The sequence below is a fragment of the Chrysemys picta genome, chromosome 14, assembly GCF_011386835.1.
Source record: "Chrysemys picta bellii isolate R12L10 chromosome 14, ASM1138683v2, whole genome shotgun sequence".
Lineage (NCBI taxonomy): Eukaryota > Metazoa > Chordata > Testudines > Emydidae > Chrysemys > Chrysemys picta.
The window spans coordinates 19,797,397-19,814,832 of NC_088804.1; the positions used below are offsets into that span (position 1 = coordinate 19,797,397).

At 41.0% G+C, this 17,436-nt stretch overlaps 1 protein-coding gene across 7 annotated transcripts in view; it reads left to right on the top strand.

Moving 5' to 3' along the window:
- Window positions 1-17,436, top strand: part of LOC101938809 (ATP-binding cassette sub-family C member 12) — a 101,467-nt gene that overhangs the window by 45,812 nt on the left and 38,219 nt on the right. For all 7 annotated transcript variants that reach the window (XR_010592562.1, XM_024104125.3, XM_005289954.5 and 4 more), the window contains 2 exons: window positions 5,994-6,066; window positions 12,695-12,898. Coding sequence is in view for 6 of the 7 variants with exons in the window: in XM_024104125.3 (XP_023959893.2) it covers window positions 5,994-6,066; window positions 12,695-12,898 (277 nt within the window). In the remaining variant the exon portion in view is untranslated. The remainder of the gene's footprint in view (window positions 1-5,993; window positions 6,067-12,694; window positions 12,899-17,436) is intronic.

Here is a 17,436-nt window from a genome sequence, read left to right on the forward strand (position 1 = left end):
GGTTGTAGATCACTGATGATGCACTGGAGAGGTTTAAGCTGAGGACTGTAGGTGATGGCCAGTGGAGTTCTACTGGTTTCTTTCTTGGGCTTGTCTTGTAGCAGGAGGCTTCTGGGTACACGTCTGGCTCTGTTGATTTGTTTCCTTATTTCCTTGTGTGGGTATCGTAGTTTTGAGAATGCTTGGTGAAGACTTGTAGGTGTTGGTCTCTGTCTGAGGGGTTGGAGCAGATACGGTTGTACCTCAGTGCTCGGCTGTAGATGATGGATCGTGTGGTGTGTCCGGGGTGGAAGCTGGAGGCATGAAGGTAGGCGTAGCGGTCGGTGGGTTTTCGGTATAGCGTGCTGTTAACGTGACCATCACTTATTTGTACTGTGGGGTCTAGAAAGTGGACCTCCCATGTAGATTGGTCCAGGCTGAGGTTGATGGTGGGGTGGAAGCTGTTGAAATCGTTGTGGAATTCTTCCAGAGTCTCCTTCCCATGGGTCCAAATGATGAAGATGTCGTCAATGTAGCGTAGGTAGAGGAGGGGCGTGAGTGGATGAGAGCTGAGGAAGCGTTGTTCCAAGTCAGCCAAAAAAATGTTGGCATATTGTGGGGCCATGCGGGTGCCCATGGCGGTGCCACTGGTCTGGAGGTATATATTATCACCAAATTTGAAATAATTGTGCGTGAGGATAAAGTCACAGAGCTCAGCAACAAGTTGTGCTGTGTCATCATCAGGGATACTGCTCCTGACAGCTTGTATTCCATCTGTGTGTGGGATGTTTGTGTAGAGAGCCTCCACATCCGGGGTGGAAGCTGGAGGCATGAAGGTAGGCATAGCGGTCGGTGGGTTTTTGGTATATGGTGGTGTTAATGTGACCATCGCTTATTTGTACTGTGGGGTCTAGGAAGTGGAACTTTTAAGGAAGTTTCCGTTGTTTGGCACATACAGCTGATCTGAAGTGCCATGCAGTGCTAGGGTTTTGGGTAGCAAGCAATGAGCCTTTTCAGAACATTTTGCCAGTAAAGAGAGACGATGCAATCTTCTCTTGATGCTGATCATCTATGGTGGCCTTGAACTTTAGTCTCATCTCAAGCTTTTTCCACCTATGGAATACTCTCTGGTGATTTGCTGCCTTCTCATGGCATGCCAGATTTCTAGCCAGATTTTACAGTCCTTTGTTCCTGTAGAACCCAATGTGGCTGGAAGAGTTTGCAACAAAAACAGTATGCAGCATTCTGGGTTTTTGAGTACATAAGCCATGGCCTCTCCACTTTGTCACCATTGGGTATTTTACACCAGTAATGTGTTGGATGGAAACTTCTATTTTCATTGTCCTTGGGGAACATGAAGTTTTTCACTTGTTGTGGCCCATGCAGTAGAAGGAAGTCCCTCAGGCTACTGCTCAAGTGGGTCCACAGTCCTGGATCATCTAGACTTAAAGAACTAAACTCAGCAGCAGCTGTTTCTTGCGCCTCCACCACACTCTTCTTTGATCTACACTTTTCTTCAGGAATGTGCATGGTTACATACATTTGAGATGGAGATATGGATGGTGCAGTAGCTGCCAAGTCACCTGCACTCTGACTAACTGGAAGATCAGGCATCTCCTCACCACTCACATCCTCACTGGGGCTGGAAGGCTCACTGTGAACATTTGTTAGTCCACACTAACCCCCCACTTCAAACTAAGATACGCAATTTCAGCTACGTGAATAACGTAGCTGAAGTCGAACTATCTTAGTTCGAACTTACCGCGGGTCCAGACGCGGCAGGCAGGCTCCCCCGTCGACTCCGCGTACTCCTCTCGCGGAGCAGGAGTACTGGTGTCGACGGCGAGCACTTCCAGGATCGATCCCAGAAGATCGATTGCTTACCGCTGGACCCAGAGGTAAGTATAGACCTACCCTATGTATCTCAGGAGAGCTCCTTCCTGCTTAGATAGAAAAGCTTCCTTTGCTTTCTTTCTTTTTCTGAATGCTGCCCCAGAGGGGCATTTTTTTCTTTCACTCATGACTGCTGTTCTGTGCCAGCTATCGTGGCTCTCAACACTGAATTGAAGGGGACAAATAAGCAGGCTGGTAGCAGGGCCTGAGTGAGGGAAGATATCAGTGTCTTAAGGGCCTAACTGGCTCCTATTACTTCAGTTGACTGTCTGTTCTCCTCAAATGGGTTCAGGGAAGCAGCAGGAAACAGGAAGCTCCCTGAGAAGCTGGTGTTATTCAGTCCAGGCTCCTGGGGGTGCTAGAGAGGTACATAAGAGGCTTCTCCCCTCTCTCTCCCTGCAGCTCCTGCTGCTTTCTGTTATTCCCTCTCACCTTTTCTTCTGCCTACCTGTTATGTCTCTTGTGCCCTCCTTCTTCTAGCACAGCACTCCACCATCTCTGTGCATCTAGAGCTGAGAGAATACATATGCACCAGCAGCAGACACAATTTTCTACCCTCTGGGTCCTAGTGGCACCACCCCACAATCTGGCACCTGAGGCGGCTGCCTCAGTTCGCCTCATGGTAAGGCCAGCCCTGTCTTTTTCTACTCCCTAGGGAGGAAGCAGTCCCTATGTTCTTCTGGCTTTGGACTGAGACTGCAGGGAAATGGGTTTTATTTTAGTTCATGTAGTGTGACACTGCCATGTATATGTTGTGCTTTGTACATAGACTTAGAACACATTGAATATGCCTACCAAGGTGCACACACCCCTCTCTTTTTACAGCCAAATCAGCTTTTAGCCCCTCCTTCCTGGTTCCATTTTTTTGTCCAAACAAGTCACAAAAGGAAAACAAAACTTCCAGCTGGGGCTTTCTACCCAACCACAATTAGCAGGGCTTTCCCCCAGGAATATCCCTTCTTATGGGACTACTGTAGTAGACTGTCCCTTCCTGCAGATTCTCTCAGCTGTCCCACTGTTTTGCAGCTCTTTAATAGGGAACACCTATTTCCTTCACAGCTGCATTTGAATAGTGAATATGGCTGGCTGCCCCAGCCCTCTGGCCCTTAAAGGGGCAGGACAACCTGTTACACACCTGATGCACATGCCTCTCTCCTTTATATTCACATGGGCCACACATATCACACAACAGGTCACTTTAATATGTGAGAGGAGGCTTTTTAAATCCAAAATGGGAACAAATTAACTAAATTAGGAGACTTCAAACCAAAGAAATATGGAAAAATGTAGAAAATGTAGAAAATAAAGAGCCCTTGTAAATATCCATAAACTTTCCTCTGCATTCCTGCTACTTATCAATGCAGCATTGCATAAAACCAGCAAGTTCCCGTCCCTAAGTACTAACAAAAGCTACCTTTGTATTGCTAATACTCTAGTTCCAACCTTGTTCAGCCATACTTTTATGGACAATAGATAGAGAATCCCTGTGCGTATTTTTTTTTTAAAAAAGGACTTGTTCCAGTGTCTAACCTGCCAAATCTGGCTAGATGCTGGTGAGCAGCCATGCTTGTCAGATGTTCATTTTGCTCAATACCTGCTATTGTCTTCAACCTGCCAATTCGTGAAGTTGAGCCATGTGGGAAATGGAATGAATTTGCTTGTCTATAAATTTCAGATAAATGTTTCCGTTAGACATCCCAGACATATGGTTTGTATTTAAAAATTCAAGAAGCTAATTTTCTTAAATAGTTTAGTAGCTATTTTATCAAAACATATAGACATAGAAATATCAGAAAAAGACATTTAATATCCATTTCTTATGGTATTCATATATTACAGCAATTTTTGAAGCAGCATATCAAATTCTATGGTTCTTCTTAAACTCCATTTACCAGTTCCTGAAAATGGCTCCAAAGAATACTGGTTTTAGATTATGAAGAGTTACATGTAGTTAAAAGGCAATAAGTATTCTAAGAATATACACAAATTAAACAAAAAAACCTTCTTTTACCATTAGTTTAGGTCAGTCATCAATAAACTAAACCATAAAATCATTAACAAGTACAGGGTTAAAGACTAAATAGGATTAAAAGATTATGAAAGTTTGGAAATGCCAGATCGATTGTTGCCCATGCAACCTTTAATTCGGCCCCTTGTACTATTTAAGTAAAGCACTTGCATATTAGCTTTCTTCAATATATATCTGGTTGCCATTCTTATCTTTGTGAAGTTCCATATTTCAACACTCAATACATGTTGACCAATATATTGTAAGGAATTAAATTAAACTGTAGTCAGAACATGTTTTTTGGTAATTAAACTTCAGTTTTACTACAACTTCTAAATGACTTTTTTAATTGTCTGACAGTGAAAACTGAGTAGGGATTCAGACCTATAATTTCCCATGTTTTTAAAAAAGCTGGAGGTATTCATAAAGTCTCAACCTCCAATTTGAAAGAAGCATGTAAACAATATGCATGAAAAGTAATTTTGTATCTGAGAAAAGTAACAATTACCCTTTGAAAATAAACAGTGTAACTTGCCACAGGACAAGTCCAAAAGAGCACAGTCAGCCTTCATTCCAGTTCCTCCTGGGCTCCTTCACTGTAATAATGTCATGGTTGTCTGAGGTAAATCAATTATCACAGGCAGCAGTTGCCATGACAACCAAGGCACTAGTGACTCTCCTCAAGTATGCAATTGAACTGGAGGGAGTGAGTGATGAATGTCTGATTAGCGCTGATGTCACAATGTTACTGCTCAGGCACCATCAGGGTGCAGCAAATGTGCGCTACATAGGGAAGAAAAACAGGGTTTCTGGTGTTTGTTTCCCCAAATTTCCTAAGAAACCAGCATACAAACACAAAATACAAATTGGAGATCGTTTCACAAACATATGAATTAGTAGCTGAAATTTGGTTCAAATTTCCCATGGCATGTTTACAATAAAGGGTTCTGAAAAAAGGTGAGACAGTGGGGTATAGGCCCTGTAAAACAACATTGGGATGCAACAACTGCAAGACCTTAATACAGTAGGTATTTTCTTCCAGGAGAACCAGAAGATTCTGAACATATAGCCACTACATAAATTTGGTAGGAACTAAACAATGTTTTATAAGGCATTTGGTGCAACTGATATGGACTACTGCTCATAGAAACAGGGCTGATAAATGAAATGTTAGTCGTTCTTTGCAAAATATGAAATAAAAGAAGAGCATAAGATTAATATTTGCAATATAATCTTACAGTAGTAAAAGAACAATTCCTTTTAATATCTGAGACCAGTTCTGGTAGGTAGACACCTAGCCCATCCTCTCCAGAAAGAAGAAGAAATTTTGCCTGTGTAGATTGTATATAAGATTGCACTTTATCCTTCTTGTTTTACAGTACAAAGTTTTAAACATTCAGAACCTGTCTTTCATTTACACTAAGGCCCCTTTACACTGCAGTGTAAAGGTGCCCCAAAGTGGCCATCAATGCAAATTTATGCCCTTTTAGATTTTAAACTTTCAGGGCAGGGACCATGTCCTTATTATGTTTGTACACAGCTGAGCACAATGGGGTAGAGCCTCTGGGTGCCACACAATTCAAATACATTATAATACTACTAATAAAGTAAGGCCTTTTTACACTGACAAAGTGGTGTAAAAACTCTTTAATGTAAATGAGAATCAGGTTCAGTATTTGGTTGGTCAAAAGGCTCAACCTATAGCAAGCAACTGTGATTCAGGGTTGAGAAATCCAAAATAATCTCAAATCTAATCTCAAATTCCTACATTTTTGGATTTGTATGTGAGGCTGGAATTGCAGAGTTGATGCTCTTGGTCTCAATTGGAGGTTGTAGAGTACAACACTATATATCTGCTCATTTGATGATATTGTATAAGAATTTCAAACGCAACTGTGTCACAGTATGATATAACAGTAACTTGTACACACAGAAAACGGGGGGGAAAGGGCTGGATCTGAATGAATGAATAATAGCCATGGTCACTGAATTATGGTTCAAATCAATGTATTTGCAACAAAGATGCTAGGGTAATTCAAAATGCATGAGATTTTGTGCTGAAGAAAATAATAGATTTTTAGAAATTAAACAATTCTGAACATTCATTCTTTAGGTACAATTATGCAATCCATGTGTGCAGTCTGAAGTCAGATATGGAAACTCTTCCTTATGGAGATTTGACTGAAGTAAGTCTCATTATGCAATCTAGTAAAATATTGGCACATATTATGGAGAGCTGTTAAACTCTCCATAGAAAAAAGTTGACAATAGAGTCCCATTATGTCCAATTTTCAACCCACTTTCACTCTGATTTACACACACCCCAAAAAAATTTCACATTCCACACCAAATCCCAGGCTAGATTTTTTTTCCTGGGCATTTGTTTTAAAGTTTTAGAGAAAGGGGATTTCAAAATATTTTAAAAAAACTTATTTCTAGTTCTATGGTTGCACAAAAGAAATTTTACAAATATGAACTGAATGTAAATCATGCAGCACGGTCTTTCTAAGATTGCAGACAAGCTGAATACATCTTGGTAGTGTGATTATCCCACAACCCAAAGCTTACGGCCCCACTCTCCTAGGAGTAAAAAAATATTCTAATTGAGCCCCATCAAACTGCCAAGCTCCTATCCAGCTTCCTCCAACAGCTTCTACAAAGTAGTTCTGTGTTGTCAATTCAAAAATCTGCAACATACTGAAAACTGAAAATGTGGGGGCTGCATAAAGTATTTATTTATGAAACTTTTTCATTTTTTTTATAACAAACCAAACAAGTTCTAGGTGCCAACATATAAAACACATACAAAAGTATTATACACCACAAAGGAGAAAATACCCCACAGTACTCATATTCCCACATATTAACTGCACTATTCCTAGCACACAAATTTTATGGCCCATATGAAAGCAGAAAAGAGACAAAGAGCAAAGGGGACAGGGAAGGATTATGGATTTATCTCCCGCCTCTTTTCATCCAGACCAGCATAAAATAAATGAATTTAATATAAAAATAAATACAGGGGCCACTGTATTCTTTGTATTATTCATATTTGCTTAACTAAAACCCTGTATTTTTAATGTTTAAATGAAGCTGCCATAGAAGTTCCAGTCTGTGACACCAGAGTGCTTCTGCATAATCCAGAGATCCAGTTTGCCACAGAGTATACAGGGTGATGGGCAGCAGTAATAGCCTATTTATCTGCTACGATTATATGCATACATATTCCTACTACCTGGGTGAGGAGCACTCTCAACTATCAACCATGCTATCTAGGTGTTGCTCTTGTGGCCTAAACTAAAGCCTGCTGAAGTCAATTGAAAAACTCACCTTGACCTCATCAGGATTTGAATCTGGCCCTAATCTTCAAGAAAGCCTTAACGGACATAAAATAATGTTATGCTTCTGCTTAAAGAAAACAAAAGAAATAAAAACCCAAGTGACATCTATTTTTTATTAAATGAAAAAAATCAAAGTTGTGTTATAGGAGAAATATCTGTTTTATGTAAACATTCTTAACAGCTGACATAACCCTGAAAAGCATCCTCCAGCAGAAAAAAGGATGACTGATAATTCATTGTAGGTATTTATTTTACAGATTTCTACTGTGGTAGTTCTATAATTCAATGCAATAACACCCACCTCTTCAAATACTTTCAATAGTTTGTCTGTGTGGTTTCTAGACTTCCTGTACTGGATCTGTTACCAAGGCTAAAAGATATCTTCTTTGTAGAACATTCTCAGAGCACAATGGCCCCTAAAATATTACAATTCACCTATTACTGTTTGTCAACTATCCTGTCAAGCATTATTTGTTAGTGGGCGTTAGAGTCCAATTTGACTTTCTTTTTATGTTGTCTTCATCAATTGCAGGTCACATTTGTGACAGATTATTCCCAAAATGGGTGAGAATTTACTACTCAGAGCCTTTCGTAACATATCTCTTGTACACTATCCTCTGGAGATGAAGTTGTATATAAATATCTGTGCACCTAGCTCTCAAGTCCTGTAAGGAAAATGGGTTCATGTCCTCACAGACAAGGAAACAAAGACATACTAGCTGAACGAACATAGAAGGGTTCACTCCGGGTCTTTAAATATACAAAGAAGCCATTATCTTCTGGAAACAGATTTGGGAGAATGGTAGTATTCCCTGAGCTGTTTCACTGCAGAGACAATGTTCCTGTGCATCTCTGATTCCCGACTCAACTGTGTAAACTGAAGTCAATGGAGATATATCAAGTTACAGCAACTGAGACTCTGACCCTGAATGTTTAGATCAATATTTCTCAACTGGTGAGGGTCATGGAAAGCAATTAGGAGGGTCACAAGGCATTGAAATTTTTATTACAATCTAAAACAAAGAAAATCTCTTATCCCTATTCGCTATACACCTTTACACTTCAAAGTCAAGTATTCGCTGTCAACCTCCTGAAATACACACACAAATAAATTATATAAGCTTATAGTTGATATTTAAAAATAAAACTTACTTTTATCAAAAATGTAAGAGGCTCGTGAAAATCTTGACTTCAAATAAGGGGTTGCCAACCTGAAAAAGTTAAGAAATAAGGTTTAGATAACACAGATTTCCTTTCTGCAATGAAAGCTTCCCTCCTTATCTCTCTTTCGTCAGTCACTTTTCTAAAATGTTCTTGTTTTGGTCCATAAAACTAATACTGATAGTATTGATGATCAAAAAATTGTAATAGTTTAACTGATGGATTTTGCATTTTCTTCTGTTTGCTTGCTATCTGGGAACAGATCATGAAATTTTCAAATGTATTTATTATTTGAAATTAGTCACAATTGTCTTGGTCTGCAAATTTCAGTTTGCAGTCTTATCTGCAGATTCAAAATACAAACAGCAAATATTACAAAAACTGCACAAATTGTGAATTATATGTTCAACAGATATTGCTAACTCAACTTACCAATTAGCCAAACAGCATGGATTTCAACTAATTAATATTCACAGTTTACACTGTTCTGATTAGTCACTGACGTGATCCAATCAGGGAACAGAAACAGTACAACCTGACCTCATTCACCTTCTCCTCCTTCTTTGGCTCTGAACTGCTTGACACCTTAAAAATTTCTTTTATAAGCTGCTGTAGAAAGTTTCTTTATATGTATGTCTTATATGTATGTCTTAGTGGGACTCACATGATTGCACCTTGCACTTGTATTTCAGGGTTAAGAAAGGCATAGGTTAAAGTTCCACATCAAGATTTGGGTTCACGCTAACATTAATGCTCTCATGCAGTGTTGAGGCTAGAGTATTGTTAAAGGTGGGGACCTTGAGATTGTATTAAATCGTATTCCTTTTTCCATATCTGGTGGCTGTTCCTGTGGAAATTATAGAATCCATGGCACCTTTTAAAAAGTAAAAGGTAACTCTACTGATCCAGCTAACTGTCAGTGAAACAGATTCAAACTGTGCATGAGGTATTATTAAGTGTACAATGGTTGTCATATTTGCCTAACCACTGCACGATCAGTATCTGATCCATTACTGTAAAGTGCTTTGATATACCTTGTATTTGAAAGGTACTATTTAAAATTAAGATACTATGTTGCAATTTCTTATCAGAACCTCCTGTTATTCTTTTCCATATAAAGTGGTCTTGTGGTATCTTTGGACTACTACACAGAGAGGTTCATCAGTTTAATGCTCCTTCCTGTCAGAATTCATTCCACTAGAGGAATGCCCGACCCTTCTAGGAATTTTCATTTAATCGATTCCTGGACCTAACAGGGTGAAGGATCAGAGAACTAAAGTTATTAGAAAGTAGAAATGGGTTCACTCCACGAAGTTTAGATCTGGCTTCGATGGGGAAATTCACAAGATTCAGGGTCACTTGAGTCCAGGTAACGCCCATCTCTACTAGAGAATTATCTTTACTGTAATCATAATTTTACTGACACTGTGTGGTCTTCCCTTTTTAGGGCTACTAGTCCTCTTCTTCCCCTTTCTATGTCTCTCATCTTTCATTCAACCCTTTTATCTGAACAAGCTGGCGAGAATGAAGTGGATGCAATGCTAAACTCATTTAAAGCTGCCCTTTTTATTATCTGTTTTGCATTCTATCATACTACATGCCTCTCTGAGTTGACATTAAATATTTCAACCTAATTTTAAGGGTGCTGCAATCATTTGATTCAACAATGCTTTCCTCATGGTCTGGCCAGCTTGTTAATTTTTTTTATTAAAAACTTAACTAGGAACATAAAGCATATTCCAATTTAAGGCTTAGTTGTGTTTTTAAATCAATGACCCACTTTCTGGTTGGCTTAAAGCTGTTTGGCACAGCAGGAAGTTCCGGAGGCACTGGGCTTTAGGGGGAATGCACCTACAATTACAACCCTTTAAAGCCTATTTGTTCTTTTTATAGCATATTGATATTTTGTTGCAGTGAGGTTAGATTTTTAATTAGCTCTTCTGTAATAATAACTATCACAGTAATTTTAATAATTTTAACCAAAAACTTGTTGGAAGAGTCTGATCCTTTTTTCAGAACTAAAGAACAAGTCAGATTCTATTTATGGACCTGATCTTACATGCCATCTGTGTACAGAACTACTTTTGAGGTCTATAGAATTTCTGCATGCAAAGATTTTAGAAGAGCGGGTGTCAACTGATTTTGGGTCCTCAACTTGAAAAATGTAGGGTCTGATTTTTTAGAATGCTTAGCATTTTATGGTACTTTATATGTTCTGAGCAGAGCTCCCATTGACGTTAGTTGTAGTGGTGAGCATTGAGCATTTCTGCAAATCAGATCACAGAAGTCTCACATTGGGTACTGAGAATATGTGGAACACAGTGATCACCTGTTAAAATTTTCGTTTACATGACCTGCCTTTCATCATATAGGAAATCTGTGGCAGAGGCAGGGATAGAATAAAATTTTCCAGGATGGTATTTAGCTGCTTTAACCACAAGACAATCCTTTCTCATTAATTACACACCTTCCAAGAATTGCAACAAATGAAGCAGGAATCCTACAGACAGCAGTAGCAGGGGAAATCAATAAGTTAGGCAGAGGTCCTGTGGAAGAAATAGGATGTGATCATGTAGTTAAAGACGATCATGAAGCACATGCACAAGGAGGATGAACGAAGGTTGCACAGGCAACTTGAATTCTGGCATTCCCTACCATTTGAGGGGATGACTTTACAACCTTCACATTCTTTTAATTATGTTTTTAGATGTAGTTTCCTAAGTTTCTTTAAAAACTGAAACAGTAAATATTTATTCATATGGAACCATATTGAGCCTGTGCCCATCCCTGTGGTTCAGTATTGTTGGGATCTTTAGATCTACAGCACAGTCCTCTATGAATGGGTTAATAGAGTACAGTAACTCCTCACTTAAAGTCATCCCAGTTAACGTTGTTTTGTTGTTACATTGCTGATCAATTAGAGAACGTGCTCATTTAAAGTTGCGCAATGCTCCCTTATAACGTTGCTTGGCAGCCGCCTGCTTTGTCCACTGCATGCAGAAAGAGCAGCCCACTGGACTAGCTGGCGGGGGCTTGGAACCAGGGTGCACTGGCAGCCCCCCTATCAGCTCCCCACTCCCCTAAGTTCCCTGTGCGGCAGCCGCCCAGCAGGCTATCAATTGCAGGCAGTTCAGTTGTCCCTCCACCCACTGCCCTGTGCTGCTCCTGCCCTCTGCCTTGGAGCTGCTCCGGGGAGCCTCCTGCTTGCAGTGCGGAGGGAGGGAAGAGGGGGGCTAATGTCAGGGTGTCCCCCTCCCCCGTACTCCTGCCCCCCGCTTACCTCTTCTCCATATAGGGCAGAGTGGGGACATGACAGGGCTCAGGGGGAAAGAGCTTGCTGGCCGCAGCTGCTGTCTCAACTTCCTGATCTTTTTAAAGGCAATGTACTTAGGGTTGGTCCACACTAACCCCCCACTTCGAACTAAGATATGCAACTTCAGCTACGTTATTCACGTAGCTGAAGTCGAACTATCTTAGTTCGAACTTACTGCGGGTCCACACGAGGCAGGCAGGCTCCCCCGTCGACTCCGCGTACTCCTCTCGCGGAGCAGGAGTACCGGCGTCGATGGCGAGCACTTCCGGGATCGATCCCAGAAGATCAATTGCTTACCGCCAGACCTGGAGGTAAGTATAGACCTACCCTTAGAGTGGGGTCTTGTTCAACCAAGCTTCACAATCATCATTGCTGTGTACAGTATTAAATTGTTTAAAACTTATACTGTGTGTATATATATAGTCTTTTGTCTGGTACAAAAAAATTCTCTGGAACCTAACCTCACCATTTACATTAATTCTTATGAGGAAATTGGATTCGCTTAACATCGTTTAGCTTAAAGTCTCATTTTTCAGGAACATAACTACAATGTTAAGTGAGGAGTTACTGTAATTGATAGCAGCAGAAAGCGGTTATCTTCTATGTGGACCTGCCACTCGAAGAGATAGACACACTTTGCCAGTAGATTTTACAGCTATTTACTAGACAGTAAGGGAATTTTGAGACTCAGGAATAATGGGTTCAATTCCAGTTTCTGTAGGAGAGTGATCTCTAATGGTTACAGATCCTTCTGAGCTGTCCCTGCCAGCCTCTCCCTGTTCCCTTCTGGTTCTATAGCCCCTCCTCTCCAGATCCTGCCTTCTTTCCTGCTCTTAGCTTGCCTGACTTGGCAAAGTTATAAGCAACTGAAAACAGGGTCTTATAATGCAAAGTTTTGTGCAACCTTTACTATAGGGAGAGGACCTATTATTATACGTATATATATAAAAAATCAATTATTACCAATAAACTCATGCAGTCATCTTTTCCCATTTAAAGATAGGTGAAAGAGGTCTCAACCTCTCTGGAGGCCAGAAGCAAAGAATCAGCTTAGCTCGTGCTGTTTATGCCAATAGAGACATTTACTTGTTGGACGACCCCCTATCAGCAGTTGATGCACATGTTGGAAAATACATTTTTGAGAAATGCATAAAAGAGGCCCTTAAAGGAAAAACAGTAGTTCTTGTAACTCATCAACTACAGGTAATTAAAACAATTAATATTATTAATGCAATAATTATAAATGTGAACTATATTTGAAGCATATATATGTATAAGTATACATGTAAAATAATATTAATATCACAAACAAAACAATGTAAGCAAAACTGTACCTAATAGAGGAGACAATTTCTTTCTATTTTTAGTATGTTGGAGATTGTATGGTAAGTGTTCTGTTGGGGAAATAGAACATAAAAGGAGAATGTGGGACAGCCTGATAATTACTGTTTAGGTCCGGGTGCTAAGTTCAGGCTCTAACACAGACTTCTTGAATGACATTAGGCAGGTCTGCTATAAAGGTCATCAGTGAAATAGTTAAGTCATTTTAAATGTGATCCTTAGGTTGAGTGGTTAATATCTTACTGAGATGAATACGGCTTAGAGTTATTATTTTAGGTTGTCTGGACTCATGCAGACAACTCTGCATGGGTTTACATTCATTACATAATTTCAAGGTTTTCTTTGCAATCAAAAGGATTGGAAATATCTTTTTTTAAAATTAAAGCTTAGATTCTGAAGAAGGGAGTGCATTCCATGGCAAATTCTGCAGCCGTGGAATGGCGGAATACACAGGACACTGACTGTAGGAACCAATTAACTGGTGTTTAAATGTCTCTAAAATCTGGGGATACAGATGCTTTCATAGGTAATTAAGTAGTCTCTCACAGTTAGTTTCTTTTTTTGAGGGTTAAATAATTCAACTATTGCTATCAATAAGACAAAATTGCTGTTTGTTTATAGTTTTGGCCTTCTCTCTTCAGGTTAAAATTATTATTATAATTTTTAAATACGTGCAAGGCACTCAAGTACTATGATGATGGGAGTAGATATATAGATAGATGTTTCTTTTTTAGACTCCACCTCAGTTTCCATTTCTGGAGAACATTCTAGGAGCGAGGACAATTTAATCAACTGCCTCCAGTTCTTCATTTCACACTTGTTAGCACTGGAGATAGGGAGCCCTCTTTAATCACTTTATACAGAGATATACCTATCTCATAGAACTGGAAGGGACCCCAAAAGGTCATCGAGTTCAGGCCCCCGCCTTCACTAGCAGGACCAAGTACTGATTTTGCCCCAGATCTCTAAGTGGCCCCCTCAAGGATTAAACTCACAACGCTGGGTTTAGCAGGCAAATGCTCAAATCACTGAGCTATCCCTCCCACCTAGTTTGAGCCACCTTATGGGAAAAATCATAATAATAAAATATAGGATATTGGTAGTTAGTTTATTAGGAGCTCTAGTTTCCCACTGGAGACTAGCATGAGTAACTTATAATAATGGAAAAAGCATTAAATAGCCTCTGCCTTTCATTTGACTGTTTGTTGCATTAAGTTAATAGCCATTGAAAACTAACTCCAATATCCTATATTTGGAACTTACACTTTCGTGGTATACATAATGCCCATGTACAAGAACTGCAGGGGAAAGTTAAGCTGTAAATCAGCATGAATGAGCCAGAAGCTACAAAACTTAAAGTTGAAACATAACTGAGCAGCAGTCTCCATGGACTTGATCCAAAGTGCATGGAAGCCACCGGGAGTCTTTCCATTGATCTCAGATCAGGCCCCATGTCTGTGACCTTGATTTTTCCCAAGTGTCAGAATACCAGTCCCATTGCATATAGCAATAGGGTCCTAGACACTTACATCTTGATTTTCTGATGCAGTGTATGTATAGATCTCACTGATTTCAAATGGAGCACGGGGTGCTCAGAAAAAAACACGTCCTAAAAGCAAAGGGAATGCTCATCAGTCCCCTTCTCTGGGTGGGTCTCTTCCTTTGCTAAAATAGTTTCCTTTGCTGATATTCTCTTCCTTTGAGCCCCTGTGCTCCCTCAACCAGGCTAGCTAGCTATTTCCTTTGTTCTCTAAACTTAATCTCAACCTCTACAGCTGTTCAGGAATTTGACTGATTTTTTTTGACACAACATGCTGAGTTATCAACACCAATCCTTTCAATGAGAAGGTTTCTCAGGTCCAGGATTGAATTTCTGGTCACAATAGACACACACTGTAATAGGGTGTGGTCAACTCAGAGCAGCCATTGTGGGCCACGTATGGTGCTGCTGCAGACTCTCTCTCCTTCCCCAAGGTAGGGCTCCTCAGCCCTCCACACACAGGTCAGTGCTGGAGATGTGGCTTAGGCCTACAGACAAGTCACAAACCAGCTTACAAAATTCCAAACTTCTAAAAGTCCCAAACAAACAAAATGTTCTTTCCCTTCCACACGGGCTCCTCATCCACTTGTTTTCTAGGCTCCCTTTAAGGGTTTGTATATACAGCATATGGCAGCATGCTTCCCATTGCAAATTGACAGACTTAGCATTGTAGGGCTTATGCTAACACTCTATAACTAGTTATGTAGACAGCACTTTAAAATTGCAGCTTGGGCTGGAGCTCAGGCTCCGAAGCCTACTTAGTCCCCACGCTGGAGTCTTCAGAGCCCAAACTGCAATAATCTAAACAATTATTTTTAGCACAGTAACATGAGCCCAAGTCTGCTCAGCTCTGGGAGGCTAGCTTCTGCAGGCTGCACAGACATTGCCAAAGGCCATGTCTACACTACAAAGTTAATTTGACTTCATGTAAGTCGACATTGACCCTCCAATTTAAGCAAGTCAATCTTGCATCTTCACACTACGCTCATTGTGTCAGCGGAGTGCATCCTCACTAGCAGGGCTTGTATCGACCCACGGAGCACTGCACTGTGGGTAGCTATCCCACAGTGCACCTAGCTGAGTGGAATTTTGGGTTGGGCTTGCAATGCCTTATGGGACCAGAACATTGGCGTGGGTGGTTATAGGAACATGGAGTTAGCTTCTCATGATGCACTTACCTCCCTCCCTCTCTGAAATCAGTAGCAAACAATCAGCCTTTTTCACGCCTTTTTCTGTAAGTCTGGGTTACCCACACGGACGCCATAGCACGATAAGCATGGACCCTGCTCAGCTGTACACTATTGTTGTGAGCATTACAAGCACCTCGTGCCTTATTCTGCAGTATTTACACAGCCAATACAGGAGCTGCCTTACAGAACAATGTGATGCCAAACAAGCAGCCCTGTTGGAAGAAACAGAGTGGAGCAATTCACAGTTGCTGGCGACAGTCACGCATCACCTTGACATGGTTGAGCGCCGTTTCTGGGCCCAGGAAACAAGCACTGACTGGTGAGACTGCATTGTTGTGCAGCTATGGGATAACAAGCAGTGGCTGCAGAACTTTCAAAGGCGTAAGGCCACTTTCCAGGAACTGGAGCTTTCCCCAGCCCTGAAGCGCAGCAGTACTAAAATGAGAGCTGCTCTGACAGTGGAGAAGTGAGTGTGGCAATAGCTCTATGGAAGCTTGCAACGCCAGACTGCTACCGGGCAGTGGGGCATCAATCTGGAGTGGGTAAATCTACTGGGGGATCTGTTGTGATCCAAGTTTGCAAGACCATCAACAGACTTCTCCTAAGAAGAGTAGTGACTCTGGGAAACATCCAGGACATAGTGGATGGTTTTGCCATGATGGGGTTCCCTAACTGCAGTGGGGTGATAGATGGAACGCATATCCCTATCTTGGCAACAGACCACCTTGCCAAAGAGTAAATAAACCGAAAGGGGTACTTCTCAATGGTGTTGCAAGCGTTGGTGGATCATGGGGGCCATTTCACCGACATCAATATGGGATGGTTGGGAAAGGTGCATGATGTGCGCGTCTTTAGGAATTCCGGTCTGTTCAGAAAGCTGTAAGCAGGGACTTTCTTTCCAGACTGCAAAATAACCATTGGTGATGTTGAAATGCCAATCGTGATCCTGGGAGACCCTGCCTACCTCTTGCTCCCATGGCTCATGAAGCCGTACATAAGCAGCCTGGACAGCAGTAAGGACTGGTTCGACCATAGGCTGAGCAAGTGCAGAATGGTGGAATGTGCCTTTGGGTGTTTAAAAGGTCACTGGCACTGTTTGCTGACTAGATTAGATTTCGGTGAAAGCAATATCCCCATTGTTATTGCTGCCTGCTGTGTGAGCCATAATATCTGTGAAACAAAAGGAGAAAAGTTTCTGCTGGGAAGAAGGCTTGAGGCAGATCGCTTGGCAGCCAATTTTGAGCAGCCAGACACCAGGCCAGTAAGAAGAGAGAACATTGAGGGGCTCTGTGTCTCCATGAGCCTTTGAAAGCCAGCAATGAGCCAGAGCAATGTGACACTTATCTGTGTTGTTTCTTACCAAACTGTTTCCTCCATCACATTTTCTTCCCTGTAAACTCAACCCCCACCAACCATGGTGTTTTGAATGAATAAAGAGCCTTTTCTCCTCAATCCGTTAAGTTTTATTATGCACACAAACACACAGGGACAGCAAAGAAAAGTAAGATAACCTGGGGCAAAAGTGCTGATAAAACAGTGGGGGGAGAAACAAGAAAAGCTTGCTTACCGATGCACTGCAATAACAATCAAAGGTGTGAGAATGTGCACCTTCTGATCCTTGTACCCTGCCCTGGTGTTGAGTGTAAGCAATACTGAACTTCACCCCCTCC